The 23,031-nt window shown below is 46.8% G+C and overlaps 1 protein-coding gene and 1 pseudogene across 1 annotated transcript in view; one reads left to right on the top strand and one right to left on the bottom strand.

The window, feature by feature from the left end:
• The window catches only part of LOC147893744 (vacuolar protein sorting-associated protein, putative (DUF1162)), a 215,327-nt gene that overhangs the window by 122,651 nt on the left and 69,645 nt on the right, over positions 1-23,031 (bottom strand). Inside the window, exons 11-16 of the mRNA XM_087385903.1 lie at positions 22,859-22,979; positions 22,632-22,748; positions 14,666-14,769; positions 14,300-14,457; positions 14,062-14,117; positions 13,726-13,936 (exon numbers count right to left, since the gene is read on the bottom strand). Of these exons, the coding sequence (XP_087242029.1) occupies positions 13,726-13,936; positions 14,062-14,117; positions 14,300-14,457; positions 14,666-14,769; positions 22,632-22,748; positions 22,859-22,979 (767 nt within the window). The remainder of the gene's footprint in view (positions 1-13,725; positions 13,937-14,061; positions 14,118-14,299; positions 14,458-14,665; positions 14,770-22,631; positions 22,749-22,858; positions 22,980-23,031) is intronic.
• Positions 21,284-21,929, top strand: LOC147893745 (uncharacterized; annotated as a pseudogene).

The raw sequence follows: 23,031 nt of genomic DNA, 5'->3' as shown, positions 1-23,031 counted from the left end.
GGAGCACAGTGTCTGAAAGGTGGTAGCCAACATCACCGCTTGGAACATTTGGGTGGCTCGCTGCAGTCTTGTGATGGGTGAGCACCCGGTTCCACCCACGGCTACCCTAGTTGCCATATGACAGGATATCATTTACACTCTACGGTCCACCTGGGAGCGCAGGACTCGAGGCTCCAAGGCGACTATCAAGAGGCGTGCTCGTTTCTGCAAGGCTTGGCCTGCAGGTGTTTTCTACATCTTCACTCCGCGAGGGATTCGCTGGCTGTATAGTTCCCCCACTTGGCTGTTAGCCCTAGTTCCAAAGATCCCCTAGGCAATGAGCTCGGTTTCTCTAGAACAGGCTGGTTTTTCTTTCGGGGCTGCTGTCTTGTATGAAAATCTTTCAAGCATTAATAGAAGGTTCCTTTCTTTGGGGGAAAAAAAAAAAGATCCCATGGGTCATTTTTGGCCCCCTAAGGACGATAATAAATTCTACTTCTACTTCTACTTCTCTCTCTCTCTCTCTCTCTCTCTCTCTCTCTCTCTCTCTCTCTCTACGGTTTGCCAGACACAGGATTAAGATGGATAGGCTCTCCAACTCCACACATCTCGGACTTGGAGGGGATAAGGAGCTCCCCACCAAGACCCAGTTTTATTGCGATCATTTCTTGAGCGTCTTACAGGAGGTATTCATCATCAGACCCCAGTATCTTGAGGAGAGAGGAGTCTCACATGCACTAAGGATCACTATTGGGCAGATGCAACTGAGGATTGAGACAGGGAGAGCGGCATGTTTACCCAGAGAGTAGCAGATCTGCATGCTATGCACACTGAGGGTGATTGAGACAAAGGAGCACTTTTTATGCGCATGCCCAACCTATTACGAGATCTGAGGGCGATACCACTGACTCGACCATGATGGCAATGGCTTTGGTCCACTATCACGATTGATCCACTTCCATGGCCAGGTCTGTGCTGGGCTCTATCTGCTTGAGATGTGCCGACCCATGGGAGACCCTGCTACGACAGATCTGAGAGCAGCGTGGAGCAACCAAACTACAAGATACAGAGACTGATCAGACACAACGGCGGGTCACGGATTTCTATGTCTTTGAGTCAGCCCAGATTACATCTTCACTTTGAGGGCTATCATTGAGGAGGCAAAGTCCAAACACCAGAAAGTCTACCCTTGCTTTGTAGACTTTTGGAAGGCCTTCCATAATGTCCTGCAATCCCGCATGGATCAGTAGACTACAGGAGACGCGAATTCCAGAGACTTTGATTTGGGGTGTGATGAGCCTTTATGAATCCGTTAGAGGGAGAGTCCATGCTCTTGGTAGTTTATCGGATTGGGTTGAGAGCATGATAGGGGTAAAGCAAGGATGTCCCCTCTCACCGACTCTTTTTGGACTCTACATTGATGAGATCACATCTTTCATAGACCGCCTAGGAGGCAAGGGATCACTACTGGCTGACCATATGATACAGATATTCAAGTAAGCTGATGACATAGTCCTCATATCATCCTCAGTGGAGATGTTATAGAGACACCTAGAGGCCCTAGAGGTTTTCTGTAGAGACAGAGACCTGACAATCAACCTTGGGGAGGCCAAAGTTATGATCTTCAACACCTCATGTGCGGTGACTCGCCCACATAGCTTCACCTACCGAGGTGAGCAAGTGGAGATAGTGCAGTCCTACACATACTTGGGATAGTCTTCACACAACCCATCTTCACGATGACTCAGGCAGCCATGGCACGACTCACACAAGGGCAAAGTGCTTTGGCTCGACTAGAGCCGTGTTTCTAGGCACATTTTTAGGATCCACCGACGAAGAGCCGGCTCTTCGACACTTTAGTGCAGCCGACTGCCATGTATGCAACATCCTTCTGGAGGGGATCTCCAGAGGATAGAGTGGAGGAGATTTGAGCAAATACAAGTGACTACGGGGTCTAGGATGATTCGAAGTAACCGCTCAATCCCAAATGAGATAGTATAGGCAGAGTTCACCATGACACCTCTCCAGGCTGATGCCATCTTTCAGACAATGGCATTCATTCATAGAGTTTGGGGCGTACCTCACTGAAGACGACCGAAGCTGGCCCTAGAGTCATCCAGATGACTAGCAGAGAGCGGGCAAACACATGGTACTCATATATATCCGCATGGTTTGTGAGGCATGGTATCCAGATGGACAAACTTTCCCCCTTTCAATACAACATGGACGCGCCAGCTGAGTCGATCCCACGAGATGAGATTAACCCTATCATTCATTAGATCTCCTCTAGCTCCATACATCTCTTACCCGGGGGGAACCAGGAGCTCCCCACCAAGATCCAATTCTATCGCGACCACTTCCTAAGAGTATCGGAGGGATTTATCATCAAACCCTAGTGTCTTGAGAACAGAGAAGTATCACATGCACTAAGGATTGCCATTGGACAGATGCGGGTTTCCTCCCATCAGTTGAGGATTGAGCCGGGGAGAGGGAGAGCTTCATGTATATCCATAGACTAGCGGGTCTACATTTTATGCACATTAGGTATGGTCGAGATAGAGGAGATTTGAGCAACTACAAGTGACTACGGGGTCTAGGATGACTCGAAGTAACCCCTCAGTCCCAAATGAGATAGCTGAAGACGGCCGAAGCTGGCCCTAGAGTCATCCAGACGACTAGCAGAGACGACTAGCAGAGAGCGGGCAAACACATGGTACCCATATATATCCGCATGGTTTGTGAGGCATGGTATCCGGATGGAAAAACTTTCCCCCTTTCAATACAACATGGACGCGCCAGCTGAGTCGATCCCACGAGATGAGATTAACCCTATCATTCATTAGATCTCCTCTAGCTCCATACATCTCTTACCCGGGGGGAACTAGGAGCTCCCCACCAAGATCCAATTCTATCGCGACCACTTCCTAAGAGTATCAGAGGGATTCATCATCAAACCCTAGTGTCTTGAGAACAAAGAAGTATCACATGCACTAAGGATTGCCATTGGACAGATGCGGGTTTCGTCCCATCAGCTGAGGATTGAGCCGGGGAGAGCTTCATGTATATCCATAGACTAGCGGGTCTACATCTTATGCACATTAGGTATGGTCGAGATAGAGGAGCATTTTCTTTGTGTTTGTCCAGCCTACTATGAGATCCGGGGACGCTACCACTATCTCTACCTGGAGGGTATCAACTTCGGTCAACTCTCATGATTGGTTCACTTCCATGACTAGGTCTGCATTGGGCTCTATCTGTTGGGTGCGAGAAGCAACGAAAACGTAGTGGAATGCAAGGGAGCAAACAACAAGCTGAAGCAAACGTGAGTACTTGCAAATGGATAATGAGAAAGTACAAAGGGGTGGTCTATATGGCCCCGAAGTCAACCGTATGGTTAACCAGTGAAGTCAAATTAAGGGCTAACTGAGTCCTAAGACTAGCCTACAAGGCCATACCAGGGCTAAATGCATTAGGTTGACTGAGTCCTAAGACTAGCCTACAAGACCATACTAGGGCTAAACGCTAACAAACCCTCCTCCATGGTATGGCTTAAGTATCCTATATACATCTCACGTATACCAGGAAACTATATCATGGTTGCACATATTCGTCCAAGATGGATGTATCAACCTATGATAGTACAGGGAGATCAACATCACGTAACAAATGGTGCCAAGTGTAAGGCATGTCGAAAAGCCTCAAACTTGGGCTGTGGTAGAGCCTTCGTGAAGAGATCTTCTACAACTGTATCTCTCCAACTGACAGTCACTCTCAAGCATAATGATAATGAACCTCAATATGCTTTGTGCGCGCATAAAACACGAGGTTTCTTGCAATAGCCAAAGCACTCTGGCTCTCAGTGTAGAAGGTAGTAGAAGCTGGCTGGCTAATGTCAAGATCTGCGAGTAGCTTACGAAGCGAAACACACTCTACTGTAGCTGTGAAGACTGTTTTTGCTGTCTCATGACAGCCCTCTCCTCTTGAACTGCTTGCTCGATAGCATTTCCATCTAGAGGTGGACAATCAGGCTAAGCCGGAGCAACGGGAGGAGGATTGGAGCTGCTAGAAGCATGTGGCATGGAACTCTGCTCTGTGTCTTTTGCATCTGTGAAAGGCTGAATAGAATCAAACACATCAAAGGCTTCCACTGAAGGCTGTGTTTTACAGTCCAGCCAAGGTAAAGGGGCATGCTCATCAAAAAACACGTCCCTACTGACAATCGCCTTGCCTGTGCTAGGCTGACACAACGTGTAACCTTTGCTTTGTGAGCTGTAGCCAATGAAGATGCATTTCACCACCTTATCATCAAGCTTATGCCTCAACTGAGAGGGTACAAGCACGTATGCAAGAGACCCAAACACCCGCATGTGAGAAATGACAGGCTTATGGCCAGTCCATGCTTCATAGGGAGTCATGGTTTTCAATGCCCGAGTGGGTGCTCGATTGAGCACATAGTTGGCGCACATAATTGTATCCAACAAGAATTTTTCGGGCAAAGACTTTCCCTTAAGCATGCACCTGCCCATTTCCGTTTCTGTTCTATTCTTGTGCTAGGCAAGTCCATTTTGTTGTGGAGTGTAGACCACTATGCACTGATGAATGATACCCCGGGCTGCTAAAACATCAGTAAATTCCCGGGACAAGTATTCACCCCCCCTGTTAGTTTGGAAGGTCAAGAGTTTCTCCCCACTCTCATTCTCTGCCAAGGCAAACCAATGCTTGAAGCACGAGAAGACAAGTGACTTCAGCTTCATGGGATATATCTAAGTGAACCTAGTGAAATCATTATAAAAGTAACAAAGTAATAGTACCCCCCAAGTGACGCTGTCCCCATCGGTCCACACACATCACTATGTACGCGATGCAACTTCCTGGATGCACCAAGGGTCCCATCCTTGGGAAATGGAATCCTATGCATTTTGCCCAACAAGCAGCCGTCGCATACATGTTTTTTAAGTGCATGCATGGGTGGAAGATCTATGACCATGTCATGTGAATGCATCTTCACCAAACTGTTGAAGTTGAGATGCCCGAATCTCTCATGCCATAGATGTGTATCAGAAACTACAGATTCAGCCACCGCATTAGCTTCTATAGCAGCTTGGTGTGCATATATGTCAAGATGATATGGCCCTCTATCAAGTGTTCCTGTAAGTACAATATAGTTGTCGTACCTATTATCATAAACGGCACAACGATAACCATAAAAAAGAACTCTGAAGCCATGTGTGGAGATGATTGAGATAGAAATCAGATTCTTTTTATACCTCGAACATATAAACTTCGAGATCTGGAACAGTCAGGTGACAAATGATACGGGTCGCCAGCTTGGAGAGAGATCCCATATCCCATGGGCGCTCTGGGCGCGTGGGCCTGTGCGCTCGCTCCGGGTTTGGAGGGACGTCTATAGCCAATTGAGCCCACGCGAGCTGGCAGCAGCAGTAGGTACGGCACGTGGGATCCAGGCTCGGCGAGCGGAGATCGATGCTGCCATTCCTATAGGTTGGAGGATTCCCATGATCACCAGACAGCTCCTCCCGGGAGATGAGAGGTGGCTAGGGCAGTTCACACCCCGTGGCATTCCTTTGGTGGTTGCAGGCCTTTTCTCGGACTCCTCGATTCACTTCTTCTCCGTCGCCGATGGTAGCCGTCTCCAAAGCAGAGAGGCCGTGATCAACCCCCCGCTTCCCTGGCAGCGCCTTCGCATCATAGGGCTGCAAGGGAAAACGTGGCATATAGACCCCCTGATTATGCAGGATCAGAACTGGAGACTCTGGATTTGGGAGGGCCGCTCCTTGACAGAGGTGGAGTGGGACCCAGGGGAGTGGCGCTGGCCACCACTGGAGACCTCAGAGAACCCTCCCTCCCTCCTTCTCATACAGTGCGCGTACTGGTAGGCGTGCTCTTCGGGCTCTCCAGCGCAAGCTACCCACACAGGCACATAGTTGGTATGCCCAAGGGATATCTCTGGTTTTTCTTCGCACATTCTGGAAGACTCTTTGGGCAAGCTGGCCGCCGAGGAAGATCTCTTACTTTCTTTGGATGGTGGCCCACAAGGGGCTACCAGTTGGCAGATGGCTGAGGCAGATGGGGCACTGCCAGATGTGTTTTCAGGAGGAGTCGTCCCTAAAGCACTGCCTTTGGAGCTGCTCGCATGCTCAGACAGTGTGGAAGGGAGTCATGGGGATCTTAGCGAGGGCTGCACTCGAGCTAGGACCGGTCACTTGGGGAGCCGCTTGCTGGTGCAGCACCGAGATGGGACATCACTTGGCTTATGAGTTCTCTAGGCAGGATCCAGTTTTCTTCATCACGTAGGCCACCTCGGCATACATGGACAGCTTCCCTTGGCATCTGACAGAGACAGATGCAGGAGCGATGACTCGGCACCCAGTTTGGGAGATCATAGGGAGTATTGTAGGCTGGCATATCTGGACTTCCAGATGCGCGCAGACCTTAGGAGATCAAGCTGCTTCTGCTACCCAGACCCTAGCGGACATTTGGAGCACGATCATTCACACGCTCAAGGGTCAGTGGGATCAGATTCAGGGGGAGTCCCGGGCAGGGAAGGAGAAGAGACGGCGCTTCCTTCGCGACTGGGACCATCAAGAGCTGTTCTTCCAGCACTCTGCTCAGAGTCTTCAGTGGCATTACTCCCCCCCACCGTGGCTGTTTGTCCACACTCCGATGATTATGCCCTGAGAGGCTTGTAATTATTATTTTGTTACCACGGGCTGTATCCAGTTTGTGATTACAGCCTGCTGGCCTTTAGGCCCTCTTGTACTCTCGTTTTCAAGCAATATAACTAGCACTACTTTTTGTGGAAAAAAGAAAATATAAACTTCGACAAGTGGAATGGTATCACCTGAAACTGTAGTGACAAGCACTTGACCAATCCCTTTCATGGGATATGCTGCATTATTTGCAGAAGTGATAGTGCCCCCCTTCGGAACACCACTCGATGTGTGAAAGATATTTTTGCAGGAAGTGATGTGCTTGGAAGCACCTCTATCAAAGTACCAGTCTGACGCAAAATCTGAGGCTGCAAAAGCTGAATCATGCAAAGTAGGATTATAATGACACTCCACAATAAATGCCCACTCATCATGAGCAAGATTGGCTGCCTCTGTATTTGTGACATTAGCAGCTGGAGTATTTGTGACAACAAGACCTTGCTGTCCTGGCTGTCCCTGATTCTTCTTCTCGAAAGCAATACACTTCCGGCACTCAGAGATGTCGACCTGGTTTCCTCCAATAATTGCAGCATTTCTTCTTCTACCCATCAGCACGAGAGGAAGAGGATGAGGTACCAGATGCTTGCCGTCATGGTTGTTAAGACACTCGTGTCTTATGATAAGACACTTAAGACACTTAAGACACGTGTCTTACCTTAAGACACCTTAAGACACTCTTGTTCTTTTTCTTTTTTTTGGGTGGGTGGGGAGTAACAACACACATTGAGTTTGACTTAGCCATGCTATCATTAATGGTGACTTTGGATCTAGCGGTGGCAGTGACCTCATAGATTCAGATTAGGATGAATCTTTAGAGATTTGAGTCTTGAGAGTCGAAAGCTTTCTTTCAATTATACAATTTTCATTCATGTCACATGTGACAAGATTCAATTATTAGTTTAAACCTTTAAGTACTCAAAACTTGCGAGCTCTTCAGCCGTGAGTCTTAACTTTAACTTTTAAGACTTGAGTGACAAGTCTTGACTCTTAACTACATTGTACAAGTGCATTGTTTCTTTTTGCATTATTTAAGTGTAGCTTATTGTACTTCTAGAATCTAGCAGCTAGCTATGCTAGCAAGTTGTACATTTGTATACTTATACATATATTAATTAAATATTTATTATTATAACCACAATCACGTGTCTTACGTGTCTTATCTTTAAGACACTTTAGACACTCGTGTCTGAAGCGTGTCTAACGTGTCGTGTCTTAACGTGTCTTACAACCATGCTTGCCGTAATTTCCCCCCCCTTTCCTTTGCCCCTGTGATCAGTAGCAAAGGCTTGATCTGCATGAGTGGAAGCAGCTCTATTTCAGCGATTCTGCTCCTCCTGCGCGAGTACGGAAACAAGCTGGTCAAAAGAATAGTCGTTGGGGTTACCCATGGGCACTAGTCGAAGTGTTGTAGCAAATCCTTGATACGAGTCAGGAAGCCCATCAAGTGTGGTAGACACAACTTGTGAGTTTGGTACAATCTCATCAACATTGACAAGCTGCTCTCTGCAGTCTTTGAGCGCACGGTTGGGAGGCAGCGCCATCTATTGTATCAGTTCTACAGTAATCAAATTTTTGATTCTCCATACTATCTTGTTTTCTCTCTTGCGTACAAGATCCTGTTATCTGTTGAGCACAGACGTTGTATTATTTTCTTACATGGCGAACCAAGTATGACCACATGGGATAATTGGTGCCATCAAGCTTGTCCTCAGCCGCAAGCATCCCAAAAGATTCAAGGTTTGCCATTACAAATGAAAATCCCCAAAAGTAAAAATAAGCGTTCCCTTCCAATGTCACAGTCTCAAGGCTACAATGCAAAGAGCTAGCTGCCCAAGTATCTGACTGCTGGCTGCAAATGTCAGGCCAAAAGATGACAGCAAATGTCTACAAGCATCATTGCCAAGACGGCTGCTCAAACATTGAGCAAAATGCACAAGTTGTTCCCAAAATGATATGCAAGAATCTGTCCAATCAAAGGACCCCCCTGCAAATAGCTGTCCTACAAATGACCAACAAAGGGAAAATGTCTGCAAACCTGTCCAATGCAAATCTAAGCTGAATATGTCACAAATGGTGGCTGAATGCCACAAATGTCAAAGGACAAATAGCCCAAATCAAAGGGCAAATGAAAATAGAACAGAAATTTGGTTGTCAAGCTCCTATCAAGCAAGAAACACTACAAATATCAGCAAATCTGGAAAAAGCCCCAAATTTGGAGAGGGCAATTATGCCAAATCGGTAAAAGCCCCAAAATAAGCTGTAATTTTGCAAATGTGACCAAATCTGCTGCATTTTCTTGCCAATGTCACTAGAAAACCCCCAATTTCATATTAAAGCAGCCAAATGTCACTGCTATTTAGGCAAGTGTGACAAAACAACCTGCAAATCTGAAAATATCATGCAATCTGCCAGTAATAGATCCAAATTTCCCACCGTCGGAGTTAAAATGGAGTCAAAATAGGGGAAAAACTGCAAAAGCCCCAAAATGTGACCAAAAGGAGCAAATGTCACTACAAAATCTGCAAATGCGACACAATAGCCCCAGTTTCTAAAGCAAAATCACCTCAATGTCACTGCAATGTGTGCAACTGTGACATAAAAGAGGATGAAAAGCTTCAAATCCAACTGTACCACGCAGATCTGAGTCAAGAAAAAGCAAATCCCAGCAAAATGGTGCTAGAGCAGGTTGGAGCAACTGGTGGAAGGCCCGAATGACTGAAAAGAGTCCAGATCTGAGCAAAAAACCTCAAAAAGTAGCCCAAAAATGCTCAAAATCAACTTTTGACAAGTCGTATGGATTTCTGGCATTGCCGCACACGTGTTCGTACAGGTCCGCACGGCCGTATGGACAATTTTTTTTTGTGAAGGTACGGGATAGAGTCATTTGTATGCGGGCAGCTCAAAATTTTTGAAAAATGTCGACATCGAACCTCAAAAAGTCAAAAAACAGTAGCTGAATTGTTTTTCTGCTCAAAAAACAGGTTTTTGGCAATGAAATGAGGCACCGGATTGAGCTGGAGCAAAATGGCAGGTAGAAGCAATGGCTGAGCACGAGGGGAGGCATGTAGGAACAAGAGAACCCACTCTGATACCACTGTTGGGTGTCGGAAGCAATGGAAACGGAGTGGAATGCAAGCGAGCAAACAACAAGCTGAAACAAACATGAGTACTTGCAAATGGATAATGCAAAAGTACAAGAGGGTGGCCTAGATGGCCTCGAAGTCAACCGTATGGTTGACCAATGAAGTCAACTGTATGGTTGACCAATGAAGTCAACCTAAGGGTTGGGGCTAAGACTAGCCTAGAAGGCCATACCAAGGCTAAGTGCGTTAGGTTGACTGAATCCTAAGAGTAGCCTACAAGGCCATACCTTGGCTAAGTGCTAACACTATCTGATGGAGATGCACCGACACAAGGAGACACTACTACGATGGATCAAAGAGCACCAAGGGGCGACTAGGCCACAGGACATAGAGGCTGACCGAGCACAGCAACGCGTCACACACTTCTATACATTTAAGTTAGCTCCAGGACACAGCCGAGTAGAAAGTTTATTAAAGTCTTCGGAAGACCGATGGGTCTATGAGACTGTGAAAATCCTGATACAACGAGCTGTGGTAGTGGAGCTACTAAACGAGCATCCATACCAATGCAAAATGCAAAATGCAAAAAATGCAAAAATGTAGAATGGCAGTACTAAGCCCTAAGTACAACATAGTCATGTCAATGGTCGACTATATATCAATCTCAGCATCATCATCAATATCATCATCATCCCCAGCAACAGCAAGATATCAGGATGGATGAGGCAGTGGAGGCCTGAAGTCGGCAATAGAGTGTTGTCGGCCACTCAAAGGTGCGGTCCTGGCACATCTCCTGGTCGTAGCTCTGCGTCTAACCAGGGCTACTGTGACCCCTGTTGGTCGGGCTCCGACTCTAAACAAGGAGGGGATGTCTCCAAGTGTGTCGACCCTCTGTCTGAGCTGTCGGGTCACGGGCTCCGGGTCACAGTCATGTCGAGGCCTCGTCTCATTGCGGTCCATGTGATCTAGCTGAAAGAGCTCCGTGATAGAGCTCTGAGAGGAATCAACTGAGGAAGAAGTTTGCTCCTCTCTCCGTGCTCGGAGTATGCTCTCGCGGTATCTAAGTGTGAAGAGGTAGTGGAAACGTCCTCGGATCTCAAAGTACATAGGACACCTGAAGATGAAATGCTCCTCTGTCTCAACCTCTTGTATGTCACATAGTGTGCATATGCGCCGCTCCCTGGGTAGTCGCTCTGCTCTGCCGCTCTCGATGCCGAGTCTGTGTGAAGAGACCCTGGTGAAACCCTCCGTTGTGATATGTAGTAAGAAGTGCTCTCTGTAGAAGCTAAGCTTCACTGGGCGTTCACTCGTCGGTTCCAACCAGGTCCGAAAAGTGTGTAGCTGTAGTAGATCCTCACGGATAACCTGGTTGACCTCACGTGATAAGAGGGGAGAGAACGGAGCATCCATGCTATACTGGAAGGGAAGTAGTCTATGCATGTGGAGCCCCAGTCGCTCAAACCATCTCTCTGTACATGCATACCAGCACCTCTGATCTCCTCCTACTGCAAGTGCCATACAAGAGTATAGAGCTATCCATGGTAGCCTGCTACGCCCCGAGGTATAATCCCCATATTCCCTAACTCGGTACAGATATGTGATGACCCGAAATGCAGCATCTAGCTATAAAGGGGGTGACCCAAACTCAGCCTGCCTCTCTAGCCTGGCCAATGAGGCATATCCTCTACTCAAGTATGCCTGCATCGCAGGTCATAGTGAAGCTCAGTCCGGAGAAGATAACCCCAAGATAAGTGTATGATGAAACTATCTCAACAGATGACCCCGCAAATGTGAACTGCTCCTGACGCATGACAGCTCGAGATGTATCGAAGATCATGACCTTGGTTTTACCCAGGTTGACCTTCAAATCATGAGACTCACAAAGGGACTGTAGTGCGTCTAGGCATCTCTGAAGCCTCTCTGCTGAGGAAGACAAGAGAGCCACGTCATTTGCATAGAGCAAAATCTAGATCAGCGTGCCCGCAAGAGAGCAACCTACACCCCCCTGTGTCTGCATTATTGTCTCAAGCTCGTCAATGTAGAGGCCAAACAAGGTAGGCGACAAAGGACACCCTTGTTTGACCCCGATGGTACTCATGATCTCGTCTGTCAACCTAGATCCTGCCCGAACTCTACCAGAAACTCTCTCGTAAAGTGCCATGACAGCCCAAATGATCTCCTGGTCATAATCCAAGTCCTGTAGGCGCCGTATGAGGCGGGCTCTCGGGACCGTGTCAAATGCCTTGCGGAAATCCACAAAGCAACAATAAACCCTCTGCTTCTGTGACCTCGCCTCCTCGATGATACATCTGAGCATGACAATGTGGTCCATGGTTCCATGATCACGCCGGAATCCGGCCTGTCCTGCTGCAAGTCCTCGACACTCTGCAAATCTGCTAACCTCGGAGTCAAGTACTGATGCATAAATCTTGGACATGACATGTCCAATCATAATCATAGAGGAGGAGGAGCTAGCTTATTTGAGGGCAGCTTGGATGAGCAAAGAGAGCTAACAAAGTGCCACCGAGAGAGGAACGCAGAGACCGCACGTGAGACACAGAGCGCTCAGAGCACATTCTATTGAGGTCCAACCTATCACAGTTTTCCTCAAGGGAGACCGACGGAGACTAGGGGTCACTGTAGCCATAGCTCAGCAGGTTAGAGGAGACCGTGACAGCGCGAGACAACTCGGTAGATGAAGATGCAGATCCGAGATATTTTCATAGCTCACCAGAGAGCCACCACTGTGTCGCGGGCTTTGGTTTCTAAGTCCCAGCTCTCAGATTGGTTCGGTTTCAGTTTCAGTTTGCTTCAGGCTATATTTGAAATTTTCTTTTGCTTGAGCTTTTGAGCTCAATAGATCAGCATAGATTAGTACACAGCAAGGGCCCTAGAGCGCCCTTTGCTCCAGCCCACTGTAGCTTGTATGAGTCTCCTTTTTTGTGCAGTTTGTCTGATAGGCCCATGAGGCCTCCCGCAGAGGCTAATACATCTTTCTTTCTTTCTTTCTTTTCTCTCCCTATCCGACTCTCTTTGTGCTCTACATCGATGAGATCACATCCTTTATTGACCACCTAGGAGGCAGAGTTAATCCATATTCTTGGAGGCACATGGAGCTACTATGTCAGAGGAACTGACTTGCTGCCCTGGAGCACCAGCAGGTTTTTATACCTACCAAAGGCAAGCCCTTTTTAAGATATTGGTACTACATCATACCCACGTCCACGGCTACCCATTTGCAGGAGACTTCACAATGGGCCTACTGATGTTCCCTAAATTCTATAGGACTCATTTCTGTTTATCAAGGAATAGCTTATTCCCATTTGTTTGGTAGTTTTCACAAATTTTCACTTGTTTTATGTGCCAATAAACAGAAAACATAATCTTCAATATATCATGCCCTAGATCTCTCCTCATTTCCTCTATTTCATGTCTATCCACATGCACAACACGTGGGTGCACGCTGTGTGCGTAGACATGTTCATGCATTCATGCCATAAGGGTATCGATGCCATGATGTTGCATGTAATAAGTCCAGAAATAAAATGGTCATGTCAAGTTGAGGGTCTGATTTTATCCTAACTATCCAGCCCAAAGAGATTGCTAATGGGTGGACTGCTGGAGAGAAATGTCACAAGCACCTCCACAATCCTTTATGTTCCACGATGTTCACAGCTTTACTCCAATACATAGTAACTAACTAGAGTGCCACATTGACTACACACCATATTTGTACAGTATGTATTTCCTTTACAAATTGCTATGGATACATTTACTCTGCAACACAAAAGTAAATCTCAATTCAAGCATATAGAATATCTCCTGGACAGATGGACTGATGCCATTGTCATTTATTCTAAATACAAACTGCTGCATATAGATTGTGCCCAGAAGCTATTTATCCCTAACATAATGATCTCCAATGGTCCTACCAAGGTTAAATGATGACAACGCTTTTCGCAACTCGCCCTCTGACTCCATGGCATCAAAGGCTCCCATAGAATCATCAATTGCGTCACCATCTTCTAACAAAACAACTGCACCCTCTCCATCAGAATTTGGTCTACGGCACCGAAGTTCCAATGGGAGCCCACTTGCATTATGAATGCGCACCATTGGAGAGACTTGTACCCTGATACCATCCTGCAGGTTGCCACTCAAACAGGATTTAGGATTTGAGGCCCATTCCCAGACATTTATCTCCCAACTTTATTGTAATAAGATGCATACAACTAACAGACAAAAAAATATGTGGTCAAAACTCCTACCTGGCTTTGCCTCAAAACATCAACCACAATTACTGGCCCAGCAACTCTTTTACCACCTGGTGAAGATTGTATAACATTGTCATCAAAGGACATACAGACTTCGACTGGTTTCTCCCTTCAATGTCAAGTTTGACATTTTCTTTACAATATGATTTACAGATCCCAAACAGAAATGTGACCGAAGACATTCCAGGTAATTTGACACGTGATTTTTTATTTATTTAGCAGTGCACTTTACCTCCTTTGTTTTCCAAGCGTGTGCGCACTGCAGTGATGCCTGGTCCTGCTAGTGATACACTAATAGGGGAGGTTAAGCCACTCCCCAGTTTTTCAAGGTAAATGGTTACTGAAGAAGATACTTTTGTTAACCTTGAATCCCTCCGAGCAGTCATGTTCCTTTCCATGTTGACAAAAAAGTATGAGAAAAAGCACATATATTATAGATCATCCTCCTACAACCAAATCCATAGCTCAAGTCCAACCATGTTGGTTTGAGAAGATTAAATTTGTAACAGGAGTAATTAAGGACTGATTAAGGAGCTTAAAGAACGGTGTTTGATTTTAATCTGATATGGAAGATTTTAATGTAGAAATAAGCATGTACCTTACTAGATAAGAATCAGAGGTCCATGCTGCAATTTTTGCAACCTCCTTGTCATTCCTATCATCAAAACTACAACAAAGCTCCAAACCTGTGTGATTCTCCACCTGTTCACAAACAGTGGAAAAGTATTCTCACATAGCTGATAATAAGATTTCATCTGTTCCAAAAAAAAGAAAAGATAATGAGACCTCATGTTTTTTTTGCTCTCTCTTTGTAGTTGCATGTTTCCCTTGTCACACCTCATTAGCCCATACCATGAAATGCAAAAGAAGACAAGCTTAGGAAAAGAACATCACCACCCCCGGCCCCCTGGGCAAAATAGAGAAAGAAAAGAAAGTAAGTTTATTAGAGTCTCTGAAAGACCAAGGGTCTATGGAACCATCCACATCCAAGACAAAGACTAATACTGAAAATCCATAAAAAGCAGATATACATTGTGATATCAGGGGTGAGTAAATGGCATATCATATCAGAGACTAGGGGAAATGCCATGGAGAGGTCACTACTGAGGGGAGGGAAGCATAGGGCAGGTCCTCTATATGTTGTCTCAAGGACTTAGTCCATTGGCCGGCTAAGAATGGATAGGACAGTCCAGCGGCATTGGGGTAAGTCCCAGACTCTATGAATGAATGTCACTGTATGGAAGATGGCATCAGTCTATAGTGGTGTCATGGCAAACTCTTGCTATACTATCTTCTGCAGGACTGAGGGCTTGCTCCGAATCATCCTAGATTCCATAGTCGCTTGTAGCCGCACGAATCTCCTCTACTCTGCTATCGGTAGGTCACATCCCCAGAAGGGTGCTGCATACATGGCAGTCGGTCGTACTAGCGTATCGAAGAGCTAGCACTCCGAAAAGTGTGCCTAGAAGCACTCTCTCTCCAATCGGGCTAGAGCACCTCGCCCCCGTGTGAGTCGTGCATGGGCTGCATGTGTCATAGTAAAGAGGGGTCATGTGAAGACTGCTCCTAGATAGGTGTAGGACTGCACTATCTCCACTGGCTCGTCTCAATAAGTGAAGCTGAGTCGATGGAGCACTGCATGTGAGGTGTTGAAGGCCATAACCTTGGTCTTCCCAAGGTTGACTGTCAAGACTCTCTCTCTGGAGAACACCTCTAGGGCCTCCAAATGTCTCTGCAGTCCCTCGGCTGAGGATGAGATAAGGACTATGTCATCGGCGTATAGTAATATTTGTATCATGAGATTGGCTAGTAGTGATCCTTCACCTCCCAGGCAGTCTATGAACGAAGTGATCTCATCAATGTAGTCTATCAGATTGGGTCGTGAAAGGAGGCAGCCCTGCTTCACTCCCATCATACTCTTGACCCCATCTGATAGACCACCTGGAGTGCGAACTCTGCCTCTGACTGACTCATAAACGCTCATCACTCCCCATATCAGTGCCTCTCGAATATTTGTAGCTCCTGTAGTCTCCTGATGCAGGACAGTGGGAGAGTGTCAAAAGCCTTCCGAAAGTCTACAAAGCATGCGTAGACCTTATGGTGTCCACACCTCGCCCCCTCAATGATAGCCCTCAGAGTGAAAATGTGATCTAGGGTAGAGTGTTGTCTTCGGAATCCTGCTTGCCTTAGTGTCCGTTGCCCTCGAGCCTCTGTGTGGCTCTCTAAAACTGATCCATACTTAGCCACAGTATGGCCAATCATGAGGGTACGGTAGTTCCCAGTCTCCATAGGGTCTCCGGCTTTGTGTATCGGTACAATAGTGGTAGTGCTCCAAGTAGTGCGAAACCGTGGCGCACAGCCCGGTTGAACATCTGTGCTAGGACCTCCTATCCATGTGCAAAGTGCTTAGTCCGTAGTCCCTCACGGTCCTGCGCTCTCCGATTGTGTAATCTGTTAAGTGCAACCCGTACATTCTCTGTGGTGAACAAATGGCAAATAGTGGGCCTGAGCATAGCGGACATATCCGGTGGTGTCTGGGAATAGGTGGCTTTCTCTCCGATAGAAATCCCCATCTTGTGGTTGGGTTTCCTCCTCGAAAAGATGTGACAATCTCATCCAACCTATGTGTGAGGAAGGTAATGACCTCTCATGCATAGGATGACGTGTCTGGAGGGAAGTAGCACACTGCAATGAAGATGGGCCGAGCATCTGGAAGCTGAACTTGTATCCACAGGTATCGTGCATGCTCCTCTCTTCGAACCACAGATATGAGTGGTCTCAAGTGTGACTTGAAAAGGACAGCCACCCCCGGGAGCCTCGTACTCCGCTCTCTCTCATCAACTCCCTCCTATGAGCTAACTCCCATGTGTGTCCTGTTACTGCGGGCAGCCCTCTCTCTGGTTTCTCATGTGTCTCAGTGTAGAAGATGATATCTCTATTACTGTATGTCTCCGAGAGACCTCCTAGGGCAAACCATCGTGTGCCATTACAATTCCATACTGCTATTTTTAGTCTGGTGTGTGCACACATCCCAAGAGCTCGACACCGTCATAATTCTCCCTCTTCCATCTCTTCCTTGTCTCCTCTTTCTTGGATGATCACCCTACCATCCCTAAATACAGCCCATTTCCATGCTTCTCTTGCTGCCATTACTTGTACCATACCTTCCCGTCGGTGCTCTTGTTGTAGAAGTGTGAGGTCATCATTCAGGTAGATCCTGGTTCCCTTCAAAGTTGCTCTCGCGCTCATGAGGGTCTTTCTATCCATGGCTGTCCGGAACTTCAGCACTAGAGGCTTCGTAAGTGACTTAGGTTTACCCACCCTCCAAGCTGTCTCACAAGTGAGATTGACCCCCGTTTTGGTGAACAGTATCTTGGCATCTCCCATTGGTAGGCCCCTCAACAAGACATTTAGTGCTTTGTTGGTCCTTCTCTTTACCTCCTCAAGTGCCTCTGAGATGAATTCTTTCTTTGGGGCTGTTGTGCCCTTTTTGACCACATCTTTCTATTCCATCATCTTGGCTTCCCCGTTGCTGGTTTGTTGTTTAAGCTCAGCATGTGTGCCTTGCATTGTTTCCTGCATGGCTGCAATCTCCTTCCTGAGAGTGGCCTTTTCTGTTTTCAGCTCTTCCATTGCTTTGCAATTCCTTTCTAGAAACACTTTAATGTCCTTTATTTGCTGCACTTCAATTTCAAGAGCATGCATCTTGTCCTGGAGCTTTTTTTTTCACAGATCCATTCAGCTTTTTCTTTCTCCCATTCCTCCTCTTTGCCTTTTTCTTTTCTCCATTCCTCTTGCATTTTGCCCCCGTGTTTTTTCACTTCAGCAAGTGTCTTGTCTACGTGTGCTTTCTCTGCAAGGAGGGCCACGTTTGTAGATTCCAAAATGTTGATTTTTTCTATCAATGCAAGACGTATCTTTTGAAGGCTGTTGAGAACATTGGATGTAGTGTTTAGAGTTGTCCCGGCTGTGTAGGCTGTCATGGCATTGTCAAGTGCTTGTTTCCCCCAAATATCCAGTACACATGCTCGTGTAGGCATTGTACAAGTTCACTGTTTTGCCACTTTTTGCAGAAATGTAAAAGTGCCGAAATAAATGGATTCCTCGCATATTTATATGTCTCGACTGATCTTCAGGTATGCTGGTTGTTATTTCCTGTCTTTCCTTATCTTTTTCAGGGCTGCATTGCTTGAGTTTGATGTTGAGGTCCTTCCTTCTGCACTTTCTTTAGTCTGAGACTGTCTTTCTTGATTTTCTAGGTTTTGGCAGCCTTGGAGCTTGTCGGGGTCGAGCTGGAGCGGCTGATGCAAGTCCGAGGGTATGCTGGAGTGCCCACCATGGTTAGGCGTGGGCTGAGGGCCTCCCCATAGCAGCAGCTATTGCGCAGGAGCTGCTTCTAGCAGTCCACCAGATTAGGCGAGGCCTAAACGGTGGCCAAGGCTGTCTCGTGACAGCCTTGGCCACCATGGTTAGGCGTGGGCTGAGGGCCTCCCCATAGCAGCAGCTATTGCGCAGGAGCTGCTTCTAGCAGTCCACCAGATTAGGCGAGGCCTAAACGGTGGCCAAGGCTGTCTCGTGACAGCACCAATAGCCAAAGCAGCCAAGGCTAGGCCTGAGGTTGTCCTACGACAATGACAGAGGCCCTGGTGGCCCTCTTGAGGTACGGCATCAGCAAGGGGGGTGTGACAGGTCAGGATGGTGGTGCGACCAGGATGGTGATGCTTTGGCTATTGGCGCTATCTCGTGACAGCGCCAATAGCCAAAGCAGCCAAGGCTAGGCCTGAGGTTGTCCTACGACAATGACAGAGGCCCTGGTGGCCCTCTTGAGGTACGGTATCAGCAAGGGGGTGTGACAGGTCAGGATGGTGGTGCGACCAGGCGGGGGTAAGGGCGCAATGTAGTGGTCGTGGGCTGCTGCCTTGAACCGCGATAGGCCAAGGAAGGCCTGAGGCTAGTCAAGGGGCTGGAAGGGGGCTGAGATGAGAGGCTGGCGGGCGGACCAAGGGGGGTTGGACGGGAGGGAGGGGAGTAGACGGAGCTCACGACGGAGAGCAACGATCAGCTCACGACAGATGAGCAGCAACGATCAGCTCACGACAGATGAGTAGCAACGACGGACGACCAGCTTACAACGAATGACAAGCAGCAACGACGGACGACATGTAGCGAGAGCTCACGAAAGACAACCAGCAACGACGACGGACGACATGCACAGAGAAAGAAAGAAAGAAAGAAAGAAAGTTTATTAAAGTCTTCGGAAGGCCGATGGATCTCTGAGACTGTGAAAAAACTGATACAATGAGGTGTGGTAGTGGAGCTACTAAACGAGCATCCACACCAATGCAAAATGCAAAAAAATGCAAAATGGCAGTACTAAGTCCTAAGTACAACATAGCCATATCCTGACTATATACATCAATCTCAGCTTCATCGTCGGCATCATCATAACCATCATCATCATCATCGTCAGCAGCAGGACATCAAGATGAATGGGGCTGTGGAAGTGGAGGCATGAGGTCAGCAATAGAACGTTGTCGCCCCCTCAAGGGTGCAATCCTGGTACGTCTCCTCGGATGTATTAATGTCTGCAAGAGGCCTTGCGGGCCTATGAGACAATGTACAAACCAAAAAGCAACTCATACAAGCCACAGAGGGCTGAAGCAAAGGGTTCACTAAGAGAGAGAGAGAGAGAGAGAGAGAGAGAGAGAGAGAGAGAGAACTATGCTCTAACTAGCCCATGTAACAACCTGTGGCCTGAACTTCCAAGGCCTGATCTATCTCGTGGCCTTGGACTCATAGTACACAAGACATTTGAGGGTAAAGTGCTCCTCTGACTCAACCTCTTGTACGTCACATAGAGCGCAAATGAATAGACTTGCCATGAATTGAAAAAGACAAAGGTCGTGCTTGTTAATACTGACAAAGACAAAGAGCCCATCCAATACGCTTTTGTAGGAGGGGCCAAGTTGAGACCATGAAGACTTCAAGACACCTAAGGCTTGAGGTACCTTCCAATTGTAGAGGGCGGAGAAAAAAATAGTGCCAACCTACACCAAGACTCTGCATTTGAAAGCATAGTTGGAACCGTACGTGTACGGTCATCTGTACAGTACGGATTCCATACGTCTTTTTCGTATGCGTACAGAATACAATTTTGTATGCTTTTTTTTTTTTTTTTTTTGGGGGGGGGGGGGGGGGGAGGGGATACTTACATGCCTTTGACGCCGCCCGTACGGCTATTATTCTCCAATTTGCAGCAGGTGCAGTTTCCAAGCTCCACCGTGATCCTTGGCCCTTGAGCCCAGCCGTACCATTTTTGTACAATCTTGGCCCTTCAGCCCAGCCGTACAATTTCCGTACAGCCAAGCTGTCAACCGTACAGCAAGCCGTACCAAGATCCTGCAGGCTGCCGTACAGCCAGTCCTCCAAGCACCCAACTGTTAAAACGTGATGCAGGCTGCAGCCTTCCACTGTCCAGAGTCCAGACTCCACCTTGAGCTCTTGAGTCTCAGCTACCTGGCCTTCAGCAAGAGAAGATTCTCTGAGCTCTTGTGACTCTTAGCCTTCAGGAGAACCGAGGTAACCACTAACTCCCTCTTATCTCTTCCATGTTAACTTGGGTCTTGAAGTTTCTTCTCATTCTGAAATTCAGATTCTCTCTCTCTCTCTCTCTCTCTCTCTCTCTCTCTCTCTCTCTCACAGATGGGAAGAAAGAAAGGAGAAGAATGGGAATTTGTGGAGACATTGAAGCCTTTGGAAAAGGAGCAGTTCACTTGTACATGCAAGTACTGCCCTCACAAATGGGATGGAGGACCTACCCGCATAAGAGCACACTTTCTTGGGCTGACAAGCCTTGGGGTTGACCCTTGCTCCTCTCCCCCCTCAAAATGTGAAAGACACTTGCAGAAGGTTGCAAGCAAAGGCAGGTAAAAATAAATTTGCGGAAGAGCTTGATGCAGATGTGGCTGATTTGGGAGCTGCCTGGGAGAGTGGTGCTGCAAGTGCAAGTGCATCTACATATGAACCAAAAAATAAGAAACAAAAGGTGTCAAAGGGAGCCTTGGCCAAGGCATGGGACTCCTCCAAGTTGGCTGATGTCAGAGCCTTGTGTGTTAATAGGTGGGATATGATGCACTCTCCTTTACATGCAGCAGCTTTTGTTCTCCATCCTATTTGGAGAGAGAGAAATCCAGATGGTGATAAGGAGGTGCATGATGGGTGGATGGATATCATTGAGCGGTACACAAAGTATGATGTTGAGAGGCAGGGCATCTTATTTGATGAGTTTGATGTTTACAAGTCCATGTCAGGCACATTTGCTCAGGCAATTGCGAAGGATGATAAGAGGATGCACCAAGGGGTGGGAGACATTTGGGGCTCACACTCCAAATTTGCAGCAGTTGGCTATTCAAGTGCTCTCGCAGGGGACATGTGCTTCTCCTTGTGAGAGGAACTGAAGCACATTCTCTCTTATGCATACTAGAAGAAGGAATAGGCTTCTTCCAAAGAATACAGAACAATTAGTATACATCCATACTAATTTGCGACTGATCTCCAAAATCAAGAAAAGGGGATTTGAGAAGATAGAAGTGACCTTGGAAATGATCAACAAGGAGAAGGATGATGAAAGGTTGCTTGCTTTGCAAGAGACTACAGAGGGAGAAGAGGAGATTCCAGCCGGACCAGCCCCTCTTGTTACAGGAAGGATGAATGTTGCTGCAACTTCAAGCAGCTCCAATATTTTGTAGTCCCATGGCAAGGCAAATGAGATTGACAGTGATGAGGAGGAGGAGGAGGAGGAGGAGGATGGCACTGATGTTGATGATGATGAGGATGAGGCACAAGATGAGGATGCACCTTGAGGATTGAGCCTCATCAGTTGTGATGCATTTCAGTTTCGTTTCTTGGCTGTAGCCTGTGGCAGCTTGCAGGGCCCAGGCTGGCAGCCTTTTCATTTTGTTATATGATGTTTTGCAGCTTTCCTTTGATGTAGTACCTGTAGCCTACAGGGCCCAGGATTCTTTCACTTTTCTAGTATCTACTACCTGCTACCTTTGATGATTGATCATAATGTTTTGGTGTCTATCACTATGAATCAGATAGCAGAATCCTGTTCTTGGACTCTTCATGACTTTAAAATCAATAAAAGTTTGAAGTTTGAAGTTTGAAGTTGAAAGTTTTGTAGTTCTCTCTAAATTAAATGTGTAATTCCTGGTTTTTTTGGGGTAAAATTAGGGTCACGTATGATTCAGCCCCGGGGGCTGAACTATACTCCAATCATACTTCCGTACCCGTATGACGTATGCGTATGGTCACGTATGGAAAAAACTATGTTTGAAAGTAAGCACGAGTTTACAAAAATAGTTTAAAGAAGCACATTTTTAATACATTTATCACACTAAATTTCGTGTATGCGATTGAAATCCAAGGGTCAGCATCCTCTCATAGAAAACGTGGAAGGAGGTGGGAATGTTTGTCGACCAATCATACAAAATGCTCCACACATTGTAAGGGGGGGGGGGGGGGGGGGGGGGGGGGAGCTGTTTCAATAATATGTAGCTTACCAAACAACTGTTAGCCAAGACAGGAGAATGTTTCATTGTATATGGACCTGCTAGGTCTAAAGCCCCAACCACAAAAAGTATCATATCAAGGGTTGTCTCACCAATTACAATATCCACCTGCAAAGCAAGATATACTTTAGCTTGTTACAAAGGGTGACTGATAAGATCCCCATAATTGACGAGAGAATGCAAATACTAGATGCAAGTTCTTAGGGTATATCCATTACCTTCTTAAACCTTGCAAACAAGGATGCTAACATTTTATCCCGCACATAGGCACCCGGTCCATTTGCATTTGTTCGCAGCCGGTAAAATATTTCAGTGTCGATAGGATGCATGATCATTGACCTATAAGCAATCACCGCAATAACAAATCCCTTAATCTATCATAAGGACTTCA

Source organism: Dipteris shenzhenensis, chromosome 15 (assembly GCF_047967505.1).
Source record: "Dipteris shenzhenensis isolate YYH24624 ecotype China chromosome 15, Dip_SZ_1.0, whole genome shotgun sequence".
NCBI classification, from domain to species: domain Eukaryota; kingdom Viridiplantae; phylum Streptophyta; class Polypodiopsida; order Gleicheniales; family Dipteridaceae; genus Dipteris; species Dipteris shenzhenensis.
This window is presented reverse-complemented; position numbering and strand designations above follow the sequence as displayed.